A 12,986-nucleotide genomic window follows, 5' to 3' on the forward strand; every position below is an offset into this window, starting at 1 on the left:
TCAGTTTTCCTTCCTTCCCAACTTTTTGTCTTCTGCAAATTTGATAAGCATGCCATATCACTTTATCCAGTTATCCAGTTGACATATAAAAAGACAAAGGCCACAGCAAGGACCCCAAAATAATTTCAAGGCTGAGAAGAGAAGAAAAACTATTGTTTTGGTAAAGGACTCCTGCATCAAATGTCTCTAATACAGGTTTGATTTACAAATAAAGAATCATTTCCCAGCTGGACAAAGCATTAAAAAAAAAACACCTTAAATCAGTCATATTAAATGGGGAATGTATTTCAATAGCAAAAACTTGAGAACAAAGTGGGTTTTGGCAAATGGTTAAACAAACTGTGGATATTAATGTAAGCCTTGTAAGAAAAGACAAACAAGAAGAATTCTGAGGAACTCCGGAAGGCTTTCATGAAGCAACAATCAAATGTACAGACACAATGACCCCAGGGATGAAACTGGAAACACTATTAACCACTAAAAGATCATCTCAGACCAAAAGAACTCAAATCAATACAAAGACTACTCTTGATTCAAGAGAAAACATATTTCTCTCTTGACAGAGATGTGGCAGATGGCAGTTGGAGTCTAGGGCATGAGCCATCAGGCATAGTATGTTACTTTGTGTTGCTTAGCTGTACAGTTCTACCAATCACGGAGAAGGCACAGAAATAGCTTCTCTTCTTTAAATAAAACAGTGTAACTTCTCTGGGTCTTAGTTATATGTAAAATAAGAAGGCTGATACAGCTAACATCTCATCCAATGCTAAATGCTAGGATGTGTGATTTTCTGTGCCTATAGGATGATCAGGACCTCGGACAGCACCCAGAGACCCTATACAGGGCAAGCATTGAACTTGGATTCCAAAGCTAGTGCCCCTACTCAATCTAAATCCATTTGTCAAATTTTTACCTTCACCCCACTATCCTACACCTGAGGGCAGGCTATTTTCATGAGCTTTATTTTCTAGGGATGGCAAACAATGGGGTAAATGGAACATCACCATCTCAACTGTAGAAAGTATACCGATGGTTGTTCTCTTTCTATCTCAAGCCCTCATTTCGGGGTTGATATTTTTTTTCAGTACCCGAAAAGAAGGGTGGGGTGGCTCATAATCTATTCCATTTCCCTATCGTCTGATCGGATGCTGTGTTTCTGAAAACAGACTGGGCATGGATCTGCCTAGGTCTGTCCTTACAGAAGGAAGGACTCCACGGCAGATGGAGTTTTCCAAAGCAATCATCCCTTGCCTGAGTACGTGCTACATCTCCACTCTCCCCTCCCACCCTTGACTGTTAGTTCCAAGAGGCAGGTGCTAGTCTCAGCCAACTACCCCTGTGGAAAGAGACCACTTCCCCCTCAGAAGTTAATGGGAGCTACTACCTAAGCTGCAACCCAGGAAGTTGCTTTTAAGCACAAAGGAAGCCAGAGTTATTACAGGGTCTGTTACCTTTTGTGATCTTCTTCACACCCATCTAACCAACTAGCAAAGGGTACTGTCTGCTGAATCGCATAGAAGACTTCCCCAGACCAGGGTATTCAATCACTGGGACGTCAGCTGTTCCCTGTGCCCAACACTCAGAGGTTGCTGTTCTGTAGCCCCCCCCCTCTTTTTTTGCACATGGTTAAGTGCTTAACAAATGCTTTTCATTCATTCATCTATTCATTCAGGAGACTTATGCTGGTGACCCCTCTCCTTAAAGGATTGAAAGAAGCTAAATCTCCCTGGAAATTCCTTCATTCAAAAGGGATGCAGTAGTTATGTTCCTACTGTATGCTAGGGCGGAGTAAAGTCGGGGGCGCAGAGAGAGAAGAGGTCCCAGTTCTTGCCTCTTGGAGAGCTCACAGGCTTTTAGGGATGAGATGATGGGATGGGCCTGAGGCAAAGGAAAGAATCGGCCCCAAAGTTACTAGAGAGCATGGGGAGAAAGACGATCCACTGCGACACAGCAGGAGAGAAACGGGGGAGATTTCATTACCAGGAAGACAATCCATCTTCCCTGTTGCTTTTAAAATAAAGGGAGGCTCCAAAACGGGGCTTGTTTGTCCGTGAGCTCTTGAAAGCAATAAGGCGGTCACAAGACTTGCTGAGGCCATCCTGACCCTTCCCAAACTCTCCCAGGCTGCCGCTCCCTCGCCTCCTCCTCATTTTGTTGTTGGCGTATTAATCCCTCCCGGGGTGTAAGACAAGGCTTTCGGGGCTCCCGCGGCACCGGGGGAGCCAGGGCAGCTGTTGTCTCCGAAGAATTAATCTATCCCAGGGAATCAAAAGCCGCTCACAATAGAGTCATCAGCATGTTTTCACTCTGAAAGCCCCCCATTTCCTATTTAGAAAACACATAACTATTACCCCCCTCGTCCATTCCCAGAAGATTCCCTTTTAGCTATTTGTGCCGCCCATTATGTGGTGTCTAAGTCCGTGTTCGCGTGATTCTATTGGTGGCCAGACAACCATTGAGGCGAAAAAAAAAAGTGTCTATTGCAACCTCGTTAAAAAAGGAGAAAAAGAGACCCCTCTGTCCCCCCTACTGTTTTTTCCTCAGGCCAGGCTTCCATCTCGATTTGTTTTGTGGGTAGGAGTTTAACTCTCAGTGCCTTCAGAACAGAAGGGAATTCTTTGCGTTTTTATTTGCCTCGGTTTCTATCCTGAAAGAATGTCCGGGAGGTGATGAAAACGCTCCTCTCAGCCTTTGGAGGACCCCCGCCGACTTGAAAGTGCTTCCTAAGCGTTAATACCCGGGGGCCATCACTTAGCGCCTTGGAAAGCTTTCACTGGATTCTTCCAAGTCTCCGGGTTTGTGAAAAAGCAATTTAGACATGGCTGCGAGGAGGCGGGGGCTATTCTGCTTCGGAACGGCCCGGCCAGGGGTGTCCTACCCTCGGTCAGGCTTGGGCGGCTGGCTTGTTTCAGGATCAGCGACTGGCGTGGGAAAGCGGGCGCGGGAGCAGGCGCTGCCTCCTCGTCTCGTGCTCTCACTGGGAACGGGCTTCTCTGGCCGCTAGCAGGCCCGGCCCGAGGGAGAGCACGGGCGTGCGGCCCAGGACCGCTGCGATTTCCCTCTAGCAGACAAGGAAACGGCCCGAGGGGCGAGGGAACTCCCCTGGCAAATCCCGCGCTAGAACGCAGAGGGCCAAGCTCCTTTGGACCTAAAAGCGGAAGACCTGAGCTTGAGTCTCGGTTCTATCACTGGCTGCCGGGGTGGGGGGTGGGGGGGGACTACGCCAGTCCCCTCCTTTGGGCTTATCCATAAAAAAGGAGCTAAGTGGTCCCTAGGGGCACGTCCAGATTGGATGCGCATTATTACTGTCGCTGGAGATGGGATGGGAGGCTCTGTTTGAATCCCCGAGGACAGACCTCTGTCCTTACCCGTCGCCGCTCCCTTCTCCGCCAGACTCGCCTGGAAGCCACCAGTGCCTGTCTTTGCCATCTTGGTTTTTGGAGTTTCAAAAGACAACGCGTAGTGGTCTTCTGAGCCAGCTCAGTAGAGCAGAACAGATGAGAGGTAGTTACGTTAGAGCGGGCGCGAAACTTTCCAGGGTAATGGACTCCAGGGGCCCCATGTCTCTGAACCCCACTCGGGGTCAGCAGCATAAATCCGGCCCCTTGAATCCCTGGGCCTCATCATTCACTGCCAGCAAGGACAATAGGGCGGGGTGCTTCCATTCTGCGTCTCCCTGGAAGTGAGTTTTGTCCCGCTTTTGGAGAGGCAGGAGGGGGAGCTCGGAACCCTCAGCAGTGGAAGCGGGAGGAGGGAACAAACGTCCAGATCTCAGAGCACAGGAGGCCCGTGCCACCCCAAACAGAAAACTTTATTATCGCAACATCCAGTACGTCTATGGCAATTCTACGGCACAAACCGCTAAATGTCCAAGGTGCCCATCGGGGCTGGGGGCGTCTCATTCGGCTTTCCCAAACTTAAGGCATTTTTAGCTTTGCACTGTCAGATAGTTTTCAGACCCTTGCAATTTCACAGCCTGCAAGGATGGTAAATCCCAGGGAGCCATGAGCCGTGAGTCAGATGGCGATATTATTCACTAAATGATGGGGAGAAAAGAAATCCTGTTAGCATCAATGGCTTGGGCCCTTTTCCAAAACTGAACCTTCTGAACTAATACAAAACCAAAAACTAGAGCTTCATTCCCATTGATCTTAATTATACACCCTAACTCCCAGGGTAGTTTTGAGGAACGTGTACCCTGAATATTCACAGCAAGTCTTTGTGGCAGCCAAACGGAGCGCCCCTTGATTAGGGAATGATTGAACTAAGTGATATAAATAAAAGAATTCTGGGAAACTTGGGATGATCTGCATGAACACTGAGGTGTAAAGCGAAAACTCTACAATAATCAATGTAAGAAAAGCCCTCCCAAGGATCAGATTGCTACACTCGTAATTGTGAGGTCTTCAGACTCAGTTTGAAGCATGCTCCTACCTCTCAGCAGAGAGAGAGCAGACTCCAGGTGAGCAGGGAAGTCAGCATGTCAGGGTGTTGGACTTCATTATAATGGTTCTTTGGTCTAAGGGAGAGAGTCCCATGGAGGTGGGGCAGCTACTAGAGAAGATGTAAACTCACATACTCAAACACCAATAAAACGTTGTTGGGGAAAAGTGAAACAGATTTCTATAAAATGGGAGGTTTTCCCCCCCTTGCAAGTGAAGACAGAGCTTAACAAAATCCAGGCTGTAAAACTAATCATCCCTTTTGATGGTCAACCTTTTCCTCGCAAGGTAGTATGGATGATTCTCCCTCTCACAGAAGAGATGGCAACTATCACTCAATTAATGCTCTGTCTTCTCATTAAGACTCCACAGGCAGCCTTACTCTAAGATCATCCCCCGGGCCTTCAGTCAGGCCTCAAAGCCAGCTCCCCCCTGTGCTTGGTCACCTAGCTTTTAGGTCACTAATCTGAGCAGTTTTGGATGGGAACAGCACATCCACTTCATATCAAACGCTAGCTTTTCAGCAATGAGCAAAGACATTTGTTCTGGTGAATCTTAATTAACATTAACTCAACTTAATTAAAATGGACATCTTTAAAAGATGCAATTCAGAGTTGCTTCCATTTTGGTTTGTCAGGCTTTCTTTTTCTGGCTTCCCTTCTTCCTCTGAGCCCTGATAAGGTCTGGTCTGGGGGAACTCAGCATTTTATCATCTTAAGAGAATTCAAGCTTCTCACTAGTGCAGATGCCAGAAGATTTTACTTTGGCTTACTTACCAACTAGGACCTTTTCTTGTGGATCTCAAAGTAAGCTTCCCATCTAGTTTTTCAATTTCAAGACCCATTTTCTTAAGCATGGTTGTATCTGCCAGTCCATGGTCTTCCATCTTTGCTATCAGCTCTTGGTTTCTTTTATTGTGCTCGGTCAGGTTCCGTATGGCGTACACTGCCCACTGATTCAGAACTGGACCAGAGTTAAGGAATTGGCCATGAACACATGTCCACAGGAAGACACGAATGCACAGGAAAGGATATTCAGGAGGCACCCAGTCTGGTGGGGATTTACAATCAACTGGATTCTTGCTAGATAGAAATCAAAGACTCTATGAACTAACCATTATCTAGTTACTGAATATCCCACATGCATCCCCCACTTAGAATCCCTCCCCATCTCTCCTTCTGTCTACACACACACACACACACACACACACACACGCCAGCACTTGGTAGTTTGGCATATAACTGCCTAATTAATGCTGATTTATTCTTTCAGCTCTGACTCACAGGCCCAGCTTTATTTCACCTTCACCTCCTCTCCCCCTCCTCTAGGCTACTTGCCTCTGACATTATGATCTCTCCCTTTGCCTCTTTCACTTCCCTATTCCCCTTCTCCCCCAGTCAAGTCAAAAGCTGCTAGAGGCAGAGACTATTTACTGATCATTGCTTACAGTAAATATTCATTAAACTACTTATTTCTACACTTTTGTTGGTTTTTTTTTTTTTTTAATGTGGACCTAGAGAGAGGGGTGTGTGTGTGTGTGTGTTTTAATCAGAAACTTTATTTTCCTAGCTAAGTATGACAATGGATAAAGCCCTGGGCCTGGAGTCTGGAATACTAAAGTTCAAATCCAGTCTGATATGTCATAGCTGTGTGACCCAGGGCAAGTCACTGAACTCTGACTGCCTCAGTTTCCTCATCTGTAGAGTGGGAATTGCTGTGAGGATCAGAGGAGATATTTGTAAGGGCTTGATACAGTGCTTGGCACATAGTAGGTGCTATGTACATATCTCTTCCCCTCTCTTCCCCTTTCCCTAAACAAGACATCTTAAACCTGTAGATTTGGTCCAAGGGAGATGTGATATTTGATGAAGCACCTTTGAATTTGGATTGGAGCCTGGATTCCAATTGCAGATCGGCCATTTTCCATCCAAGTGCCTCAGTTTCCTCTCTGAAATGATCTTGTGATCATTCCAAAGGGCCTTTTCTCCCCATGGGGAGTTTCAGTGTTTTCCTAGCTGGCATCTGTAGAGCATTTTATGGTTCCCAGAGCATTCTTCTCCTCCCCCTAGCCCCCCATTACTTCATCACCATGTTGTACCCCCCGATGCCAATAAGAGCAAATGCTTAAAGCTTTGCAAGGGAGCTACATACATGCATAGGGGTCAGTCAATAAGCACCTATTAAACACCAGCTATGTGCCAGGTACTAAGGCTGGGGGTAGAGATAAAGACAAAAGCCAGTGCCTGCCCTCATAGGGCCCACAGTCTAATGAGGGAGACTACCTGCATAGCTCTGTACAGTGAAGATATGCACACAATGGAGAGCGGTGGAAAACAGAAGGCGCTAGATTAAAGGAGACCGGGGAAGGCATCTTGGAAAAAGGGGACTTAAAGGAAGCCCAGGAGACCTGACTTTCCAAGAAGGGGGACAGTCCAGAAGGCCCTGTCAAGTAGGTGCTTGATTATCCCCATTTTACAGATGAAAAAACTGAGGCTCAGTCTAGCTGGGATTTGCCCAGCAGAGAGCATCTCAAGTTCACTGCTTTAGCCAGCAGGCAACATTGCCTCCTCCTATGATAGAATGCAAATTCCTTAACAGCATGAGTGACTGTTTTTGCCTTGTTCCCTCAGCACATAGTAGGTGCTTAATAATTGCTAGCTCTTGAGGTGGGGGGCACTGAGGTGTGAACCTGGACAAATCATCTCATCTTTTCTAGTCTTAGTTTCCTCATGCATAAAATGAGAAATACAAGAGCACCTTCTCCGTGGAGATCACCTGAGATAACAAGGAGGTAAAGGCCCTAGAGCAGTATTAGCTACTACTGACCAAGTAGCTTTCCCAGATGCTGGAATGGTGGTGCTAGTGCCCCCACTTTACAGATGGTCAGACTGAGGCAGAAGAGGAAGGCTTTTGCCATGTTTGCCCACCTTCAGAGGGCTCCAGGCCAGTGAGATGCTCTGTACCCCCCCCCCAGGGTGGCCACCTCGGCAGCCAGACCCTCAGATCCTGAGGCTCCAGAGCAGACAATTCCTCCTAAGAAATTTCAGACCCAGAGGGGAAAAGAAAATGGCAGCTGGGGCTGCTCCAGGCGGCCTCTCTCGAGGCCCCATGTGCAGCCCCGGTCACCGAGAACCCTTGCAGAGCCACGCGCAGGCCCGGCCAGACCCACGGGTCACCGGAGATTAAAGCAAGTCCCAGCTAATATTCAAATAAAGAGGCAGAGAGAAAGGAAGGAAAGTGGGAGAAAATGAAACATCTTCTCTAGGCTCTGATCCCACCCACACCAGAAGGGCCCCTTGTCTGCTCCTGGGAGCTTCTGAGGTTGCCATGGCGACAACAGCCGGTGGGGAGGAGCTGCTGGGCCCGGTGGGGGAGGGAAGGTGGGCAGCCAAGATGCCGGGTAGCGAGGCCCCCACCTCGGGGAGCTGGAGGGTCAAAGGGGTCATGGGGGTGACTGGCGTTTGTGCAAATGAGCTGGGACTCCTAAGCCCTCCTGGAAAGTAACAACCCATCTTCAGGGCTGAATTTTAAAATAGCAACAATCAGTGTTCTCACTTTAGAGCTTATAAAGCCCCTCCCTGCATTTCCTGGGATCTCTCTGACCCTGCAAGGAGGGCATTACAGGTCCTGACCCCCCTTACCCACGAGCCCCACTTCACCGATGAGGAATCTGACCCAGATCAATGACTTGCCTTGAGTGGAACTCAAAGCAAGGTCTCTCCTGATGCCATTCCCTTAGTGGCACCCCTCGTGCTGTTGGGTGGGCTCTGAAGTGCTCCCCAGGCATGGAGCAGAGAAAGCAGAGTCCGGCGAGCCTGTAGTCTAGTGGCCTGAGCCAAGACATTGCCCATGGCCTGCTCTCAGCTTGCTCTTCTTCCCTGTAGATCTGAGTCTTCGGGACCCCAGCCTTATGAGAACTAAGACTCTTCCAAAGGGATCCAGAGACAGCACCAGGGTGGAGGGAGATGATCGCCAGCTGGGTAACAAGGGCCCTCCCGGAAGCAGCAAACATGCACAATGGAGAGGCTCCGAGCCGCCACTGGGCTGGGAGAATGATCCTGGCTATCGCAAATGCCCAAAGCCCCCTCTCACGAAATTACACCGGCTTCAGGGAGCTCCTCGAGGGTCCCAGGCATCAAGTCCAGCCTCTCCCTCTCAAGAAGAGGAGTCGGTAGCCAGAGTGGCACCGTGGGGAAAGCTGACAACAAAGCCAGGAGAGTATTATCTTGTGCCTGGTTTCTTTGCCTCTTCATCTGAGGGCCAGAACGCTCCCCAAAGCAGCACTGGTGGGTTTCATCGACACATCTGGGATCAAAAATGTTCTCTGAAGGATGATTAATAACGCTGGATTGGAGGAGCCCCACAAGCTGTGACCTCACTGGTAGATTCTGCCCCATCCGCTTTTGTTACAGGATTCACAGGAAGATGGGGCTGGACAAGGTGGTCATGCTACCTAGTGAGTCCCATCACCTCCTCTGCCTGTCCACCTCATGCCCTCTGAAGGAAACATGGAAGCAAGAAGTCACCCAGTCCTTCCGGAGGGGAATGCCGTGGGCTGGGCACCTGTTTCGGACAAAGCACTTAGGAAAGCTCCCAAATTCTTCTCCACGGACCATCAGCATTTGCCTGGCCAGGGGAGAGCTGCTTCCCAAAGGCCCTCTGTGAGGAGGTTCTCTTTCTGCCTTTAACTCCGACCACATTCTCTTCTCTGGACTTCCCTCTGGAGGTCGACGAAAATGTGAACATAATGAAAAGTAATTGCTTCTCATTTTGAAGAGCAGCCCTCAATTGCATGCTCGGGATCTCCTTGGAGCCCCATCTATATTCATGAACTACCCATCCCCTGATCAAGCCCCGTGGTTCCCTCTCCCTCCTTCAAACTGATGGATTATGTGGAGTCCAATTTCCCTCTGCATCTGTGTGTTCACAGGGAGGGAGGGAGCAGTAGAGCCGACTATCCTCCTTCTTTCTGCTGGGCAAGATGCTGGAGGCATTTCTTCAAGGGCTGTGGCCTCTGACAGAATTAGGCAGCGGCTGATTGGGAGCTAATTTGTGACTCGAAGTGATAAACAAGCAAAACACTACAAGGGGGGGAGACCCCCAAGCAGCCATCTACAAATCAACAAGGCTCCAAGAAGCACTGAGAGCTTCCATGTTCCTAGATGGGCTGTCAGAAGCAAAACCCACTGAGACTTAGCTCAAAAGAGTCCAGTCCATGAGAGTGCTGGGGCCAGGGAAACCAGGAGCCTGAATCCCACCTCAATTACTTAGTTGAAATCACTGCATCTAAGACCCAGTTTCCTCATCAGTAAAAAAAGGATAATAATAACACTTAATTCCCAAGGTTGTTGTGAGGATCAAATGAATCATTTTTGTAAAGTATTTTGTCAGCCTTAAAAGTCTCTCTCTCTCTACTGGCTCTTGTTACTATTATAATTGCCAGAGAAGCCTTTTCTAATTTCTAAAATCTGGAAGTCAGCTTCCGTGGATCTCCAGGGCCCCCTCTCCTTCTAGCATTTTAAATCTCCTTTCCAGTATCGAGACTAATTCAGTGGGAAATTGGTGAGTCTTAGGGAATTTGACACAGATGATCAATAAAGAGAAATATTTCCAAATTAGTACAGATTTGTCCCAAATGAAGTTGCAAACGCAAGCTGGACAAGTTTCTCTTTGGCTCACAGGGAAGCCCACCGAGCACAAGTAGGCAATAAGTACAGAAGCTGGGCGTCAGAGCCAGGTCTTTGGGCTCCAAGACCAGGGAGTTTCTGGTTTACCCGATGGATGATCCCACTGGCAATACTAATCCAAGTAGCAGTCTCTGATGTTGACTCTCTCTTGGATGCAGACCTCCTTGGCATTCCCAATGTGCTTTTCTGAACACATTCTCTCGAACCTTAACTTTGGAAAGTCTCTCTAGGAAATCTCTCGGTGTAAGAGAAGCCTGTGGTGATGACTTTTTCCCTGTTATTCCAATGGTGGAAGATGAGAGGAAGCCTCCATTTTGACTGGCATCTTCTCTCAACATGGCCCTGATCCCTCCTTAAGCATCGTTAAACAGCAGCCTGTCACCTGACCTAAGAGGGAAGGTCTGATGTTTTTAGCTCCCAGCCAAGAGGCAGTCACCTGACATACTTCCCACTCTAGATCCTGTGGCCAGCTTGCAGGAATCTTGAAGGATTCCAAAGGATCCTTTCTGTCCAGTTCCACATGCTGGAACCATTTTACTGACACCTAATAGCATCCCTTGGTGTGTCACCCTCAACATGGCACAAAGGTTTCAAGGCTAAAAACAAATGTTGCTTCTAATTTAAATGACTAGGCAGAACTTGGGGAATCAGGAAACAATTTTGCCTCCAATCTGAAGAGGTGACTTCTCCTATTCCAAACTCTTCTCATTCATCCAATAGGTCATGGTCTGGCTGGAGTTCTGGGCTCAAAGTTCCCATGGCTGATTTGTACTCAAGGCTTGCTTCTGAACGTCTCTTAAAACAGCAGGAAAGGAGCCATGGACAGGTGACATTGCTCTTAGCATCACAAGACCTCCGTTCAAGTCCTGCTTCTAACACTGCCCTTGGACAGAGCACTTCTTGGAGGGTGTTATTAATTGCAACAATGGCTTCATGTAATCATGATGAAGGAAGGGCTCTAGAGACAATTAAGGGACATGAATGGAGATCTGGGAAAGTCCTTCTCCTCTTCACTCAAGGCCCAGCTTGATGCTGCCCTTGCTGTCGAAGACATCCTCCATCTCAGGGAGCTTGCATCTTTTACCTCATAGTGTGACTGTCTGAGCTCAGGTTTGTCTTTGTTCTAGAAAACTTTGCAGAGAGGGACTACTGCTCTGTGCGTTAGAGCGTGTGCATGTGTATTATAAGTCTGTTGTTTTCTTAAGCAGTAGCATGGACCAAATGCTCTTCTCTGTAGGCAAGTAGTACATTCAACCTCTCTCCACAGCTATTCTATTCATCTGTATGTCTTAGTGACCTTCATTCTGTTCTGCTATACATTTTAAAAACATTTCAAAGATTTTCTTTTCTAATTTTCTTTTTTAACTTATTTGCACAGTGATGATTGTCTCCCCTCCCTAGTTCTTCCCTCCCAAAGCAGAAAGAAGAAAAGCCATCCCTTTGAACTGGATATGCTCAGCCAAGGAAAACAAACGCCCCAAAGTGTGCATCCCTCGCTTCTCTGCCAGGGTCAGGAAGCAGGTTTTCTCTTCAGTCCTCTGCTATACCTTAATGGTTGATCAGAGCTCGTAAGTCTCTCAAAGAACACACTGGCCGTGCCAGCACCATCTGGATAAAGGGTTCCTCTGGTTCTGCTCCCCTCACTATCTCACTCTGCATCAGTTCAGCCAAGTCTTCCCAGTTTCCTCTTAATTCATTTCATCGTTTCTTATGATACAAGTGTTCATGACATTCGTATCCCACGTATTTCTTCAGCTGTTCTCTAATAGATTCCAGTTTGTTGCTTCCACAAAAAGAGCTGCTATAGATATTTTTACATGTTTGGGTCCTTTCCCCCTTGGTGACCTCTCTGGGATAGTAGTATCACTGGGTCAAAGGGGATGCACAGTTTAGTAGTAGATATCATCTCAAATTCCAAATGGGCTCCACCAATAGTGCAGTGATGTTTCTGCTTTCCTGAAGGCCATTCAATACCGTCTTTTGGGGTCATTTTTGCCAATCTGAAGGGGACAAGGTTGAACTCAAAGAGTTGCTTAGAAGTGTATCAGAACCAAGAGACCATTGTACATGGAAACATCAATTTTATAGGATGATCGATTCTGATGAATATGACTCTTTCCAACAATGAGATGATTCAGATCAGTTCCAATGATCTTGTGATGAAGAGAGCCTTCTGCACTCGGAGAGAGGACTATGGGAACTGAATGTGGATCACAACATAACATTCTCACTCTTTTTGTTGTTGTTCGCTTGCACTTTGTTTTCTTTCTCATTTACTTTCCTTTTTGAGCCAACTTATTCTGTGCAGCAAGAGAACTATATAAACATCTTTACACATATAGGATTTAATATGTATTTTAACATGTATAATACATATTGAATTACTTGCCATCTAGGGGAGAGGGAGGGGGGAAGGAGGGAAAAATCTGAAACATACTATGCAAGGGTCAATGTTGAAAAATTATCTGTGCACGTTTTGAAAACAAAAAGCTTTAAAGATAAAAATAACATTTTTCAAAGGGCAGGCATTTCTCTAATATTCATATGAAGTATTTTCATGGGGCTGCTGATAGTTTGATTTTCTTCCTCTGGAAAGTGTCAATTCAGATGTTTTGATCATCATTTATCTATCAGGACCCCAGGCTACTTTAAATCAATGTCTCAGGGGACCTAGCTGCCTTTTCACTCCCTTTCAGCCCAATTCACATGGCACCTCCTTTAGGAAATCCTCTCTAATCCCTGCCACTGGCAAGGACCACTCACCCCTATGGACTTCAGTAATGAGCTGATCTTGTAATATCTTGGATATTCCTGCTATCCTGGTTACTTCTGACTAGACTGTGAGCTCTGTGAGGGT

At 47.2% G+C, this 12,986-nt stretch overlaps 1 protein-coding gene across 1 annotated transcript in view; it reads right to left on the reverse strand.

Moving 5' to 3' along the window:
• Positions 1 to 267: 267 nt before the first annotated feature.
• ATXN10 (ataxin 10) overlaps positions 268 to 12,986 on the reverse strand; it is a 70,727-nt gene continuing 58,008 nt past the window's right edge. The window contains exons 11-12 of the mRNA XM_031940746.1: positions 5,219 to 5,405; positions 268 to 4,036 (exon numbers count right to left, since the gene is read on the reverse strand). Coding sequence (XP_031796606.1) covers positions 4,030 to 4,036; positions 5,219 to 5,405 — 194 coding nt within the window. The 3' untranslated portion in view covers positions 268 to 4,029. The remainder of the gene's footprint in view (positions 4,037 to 5,218; positions 5,406 to 12,986) is intronic.

Source organism: Sarcophilus harrisii, chromosome 5 (assembly GCF_902635505.1).
Source record: "Sarcophilus harrisii chromosome 5, mSarHar1.11, whole genome shotgun sequence".
NCBI lineage: Eukaryota > Metazoa > Chordata > Mammalia > Dasyuromorphia > Dasyuridae > Sarcophilus > Sarcophilus harrisii.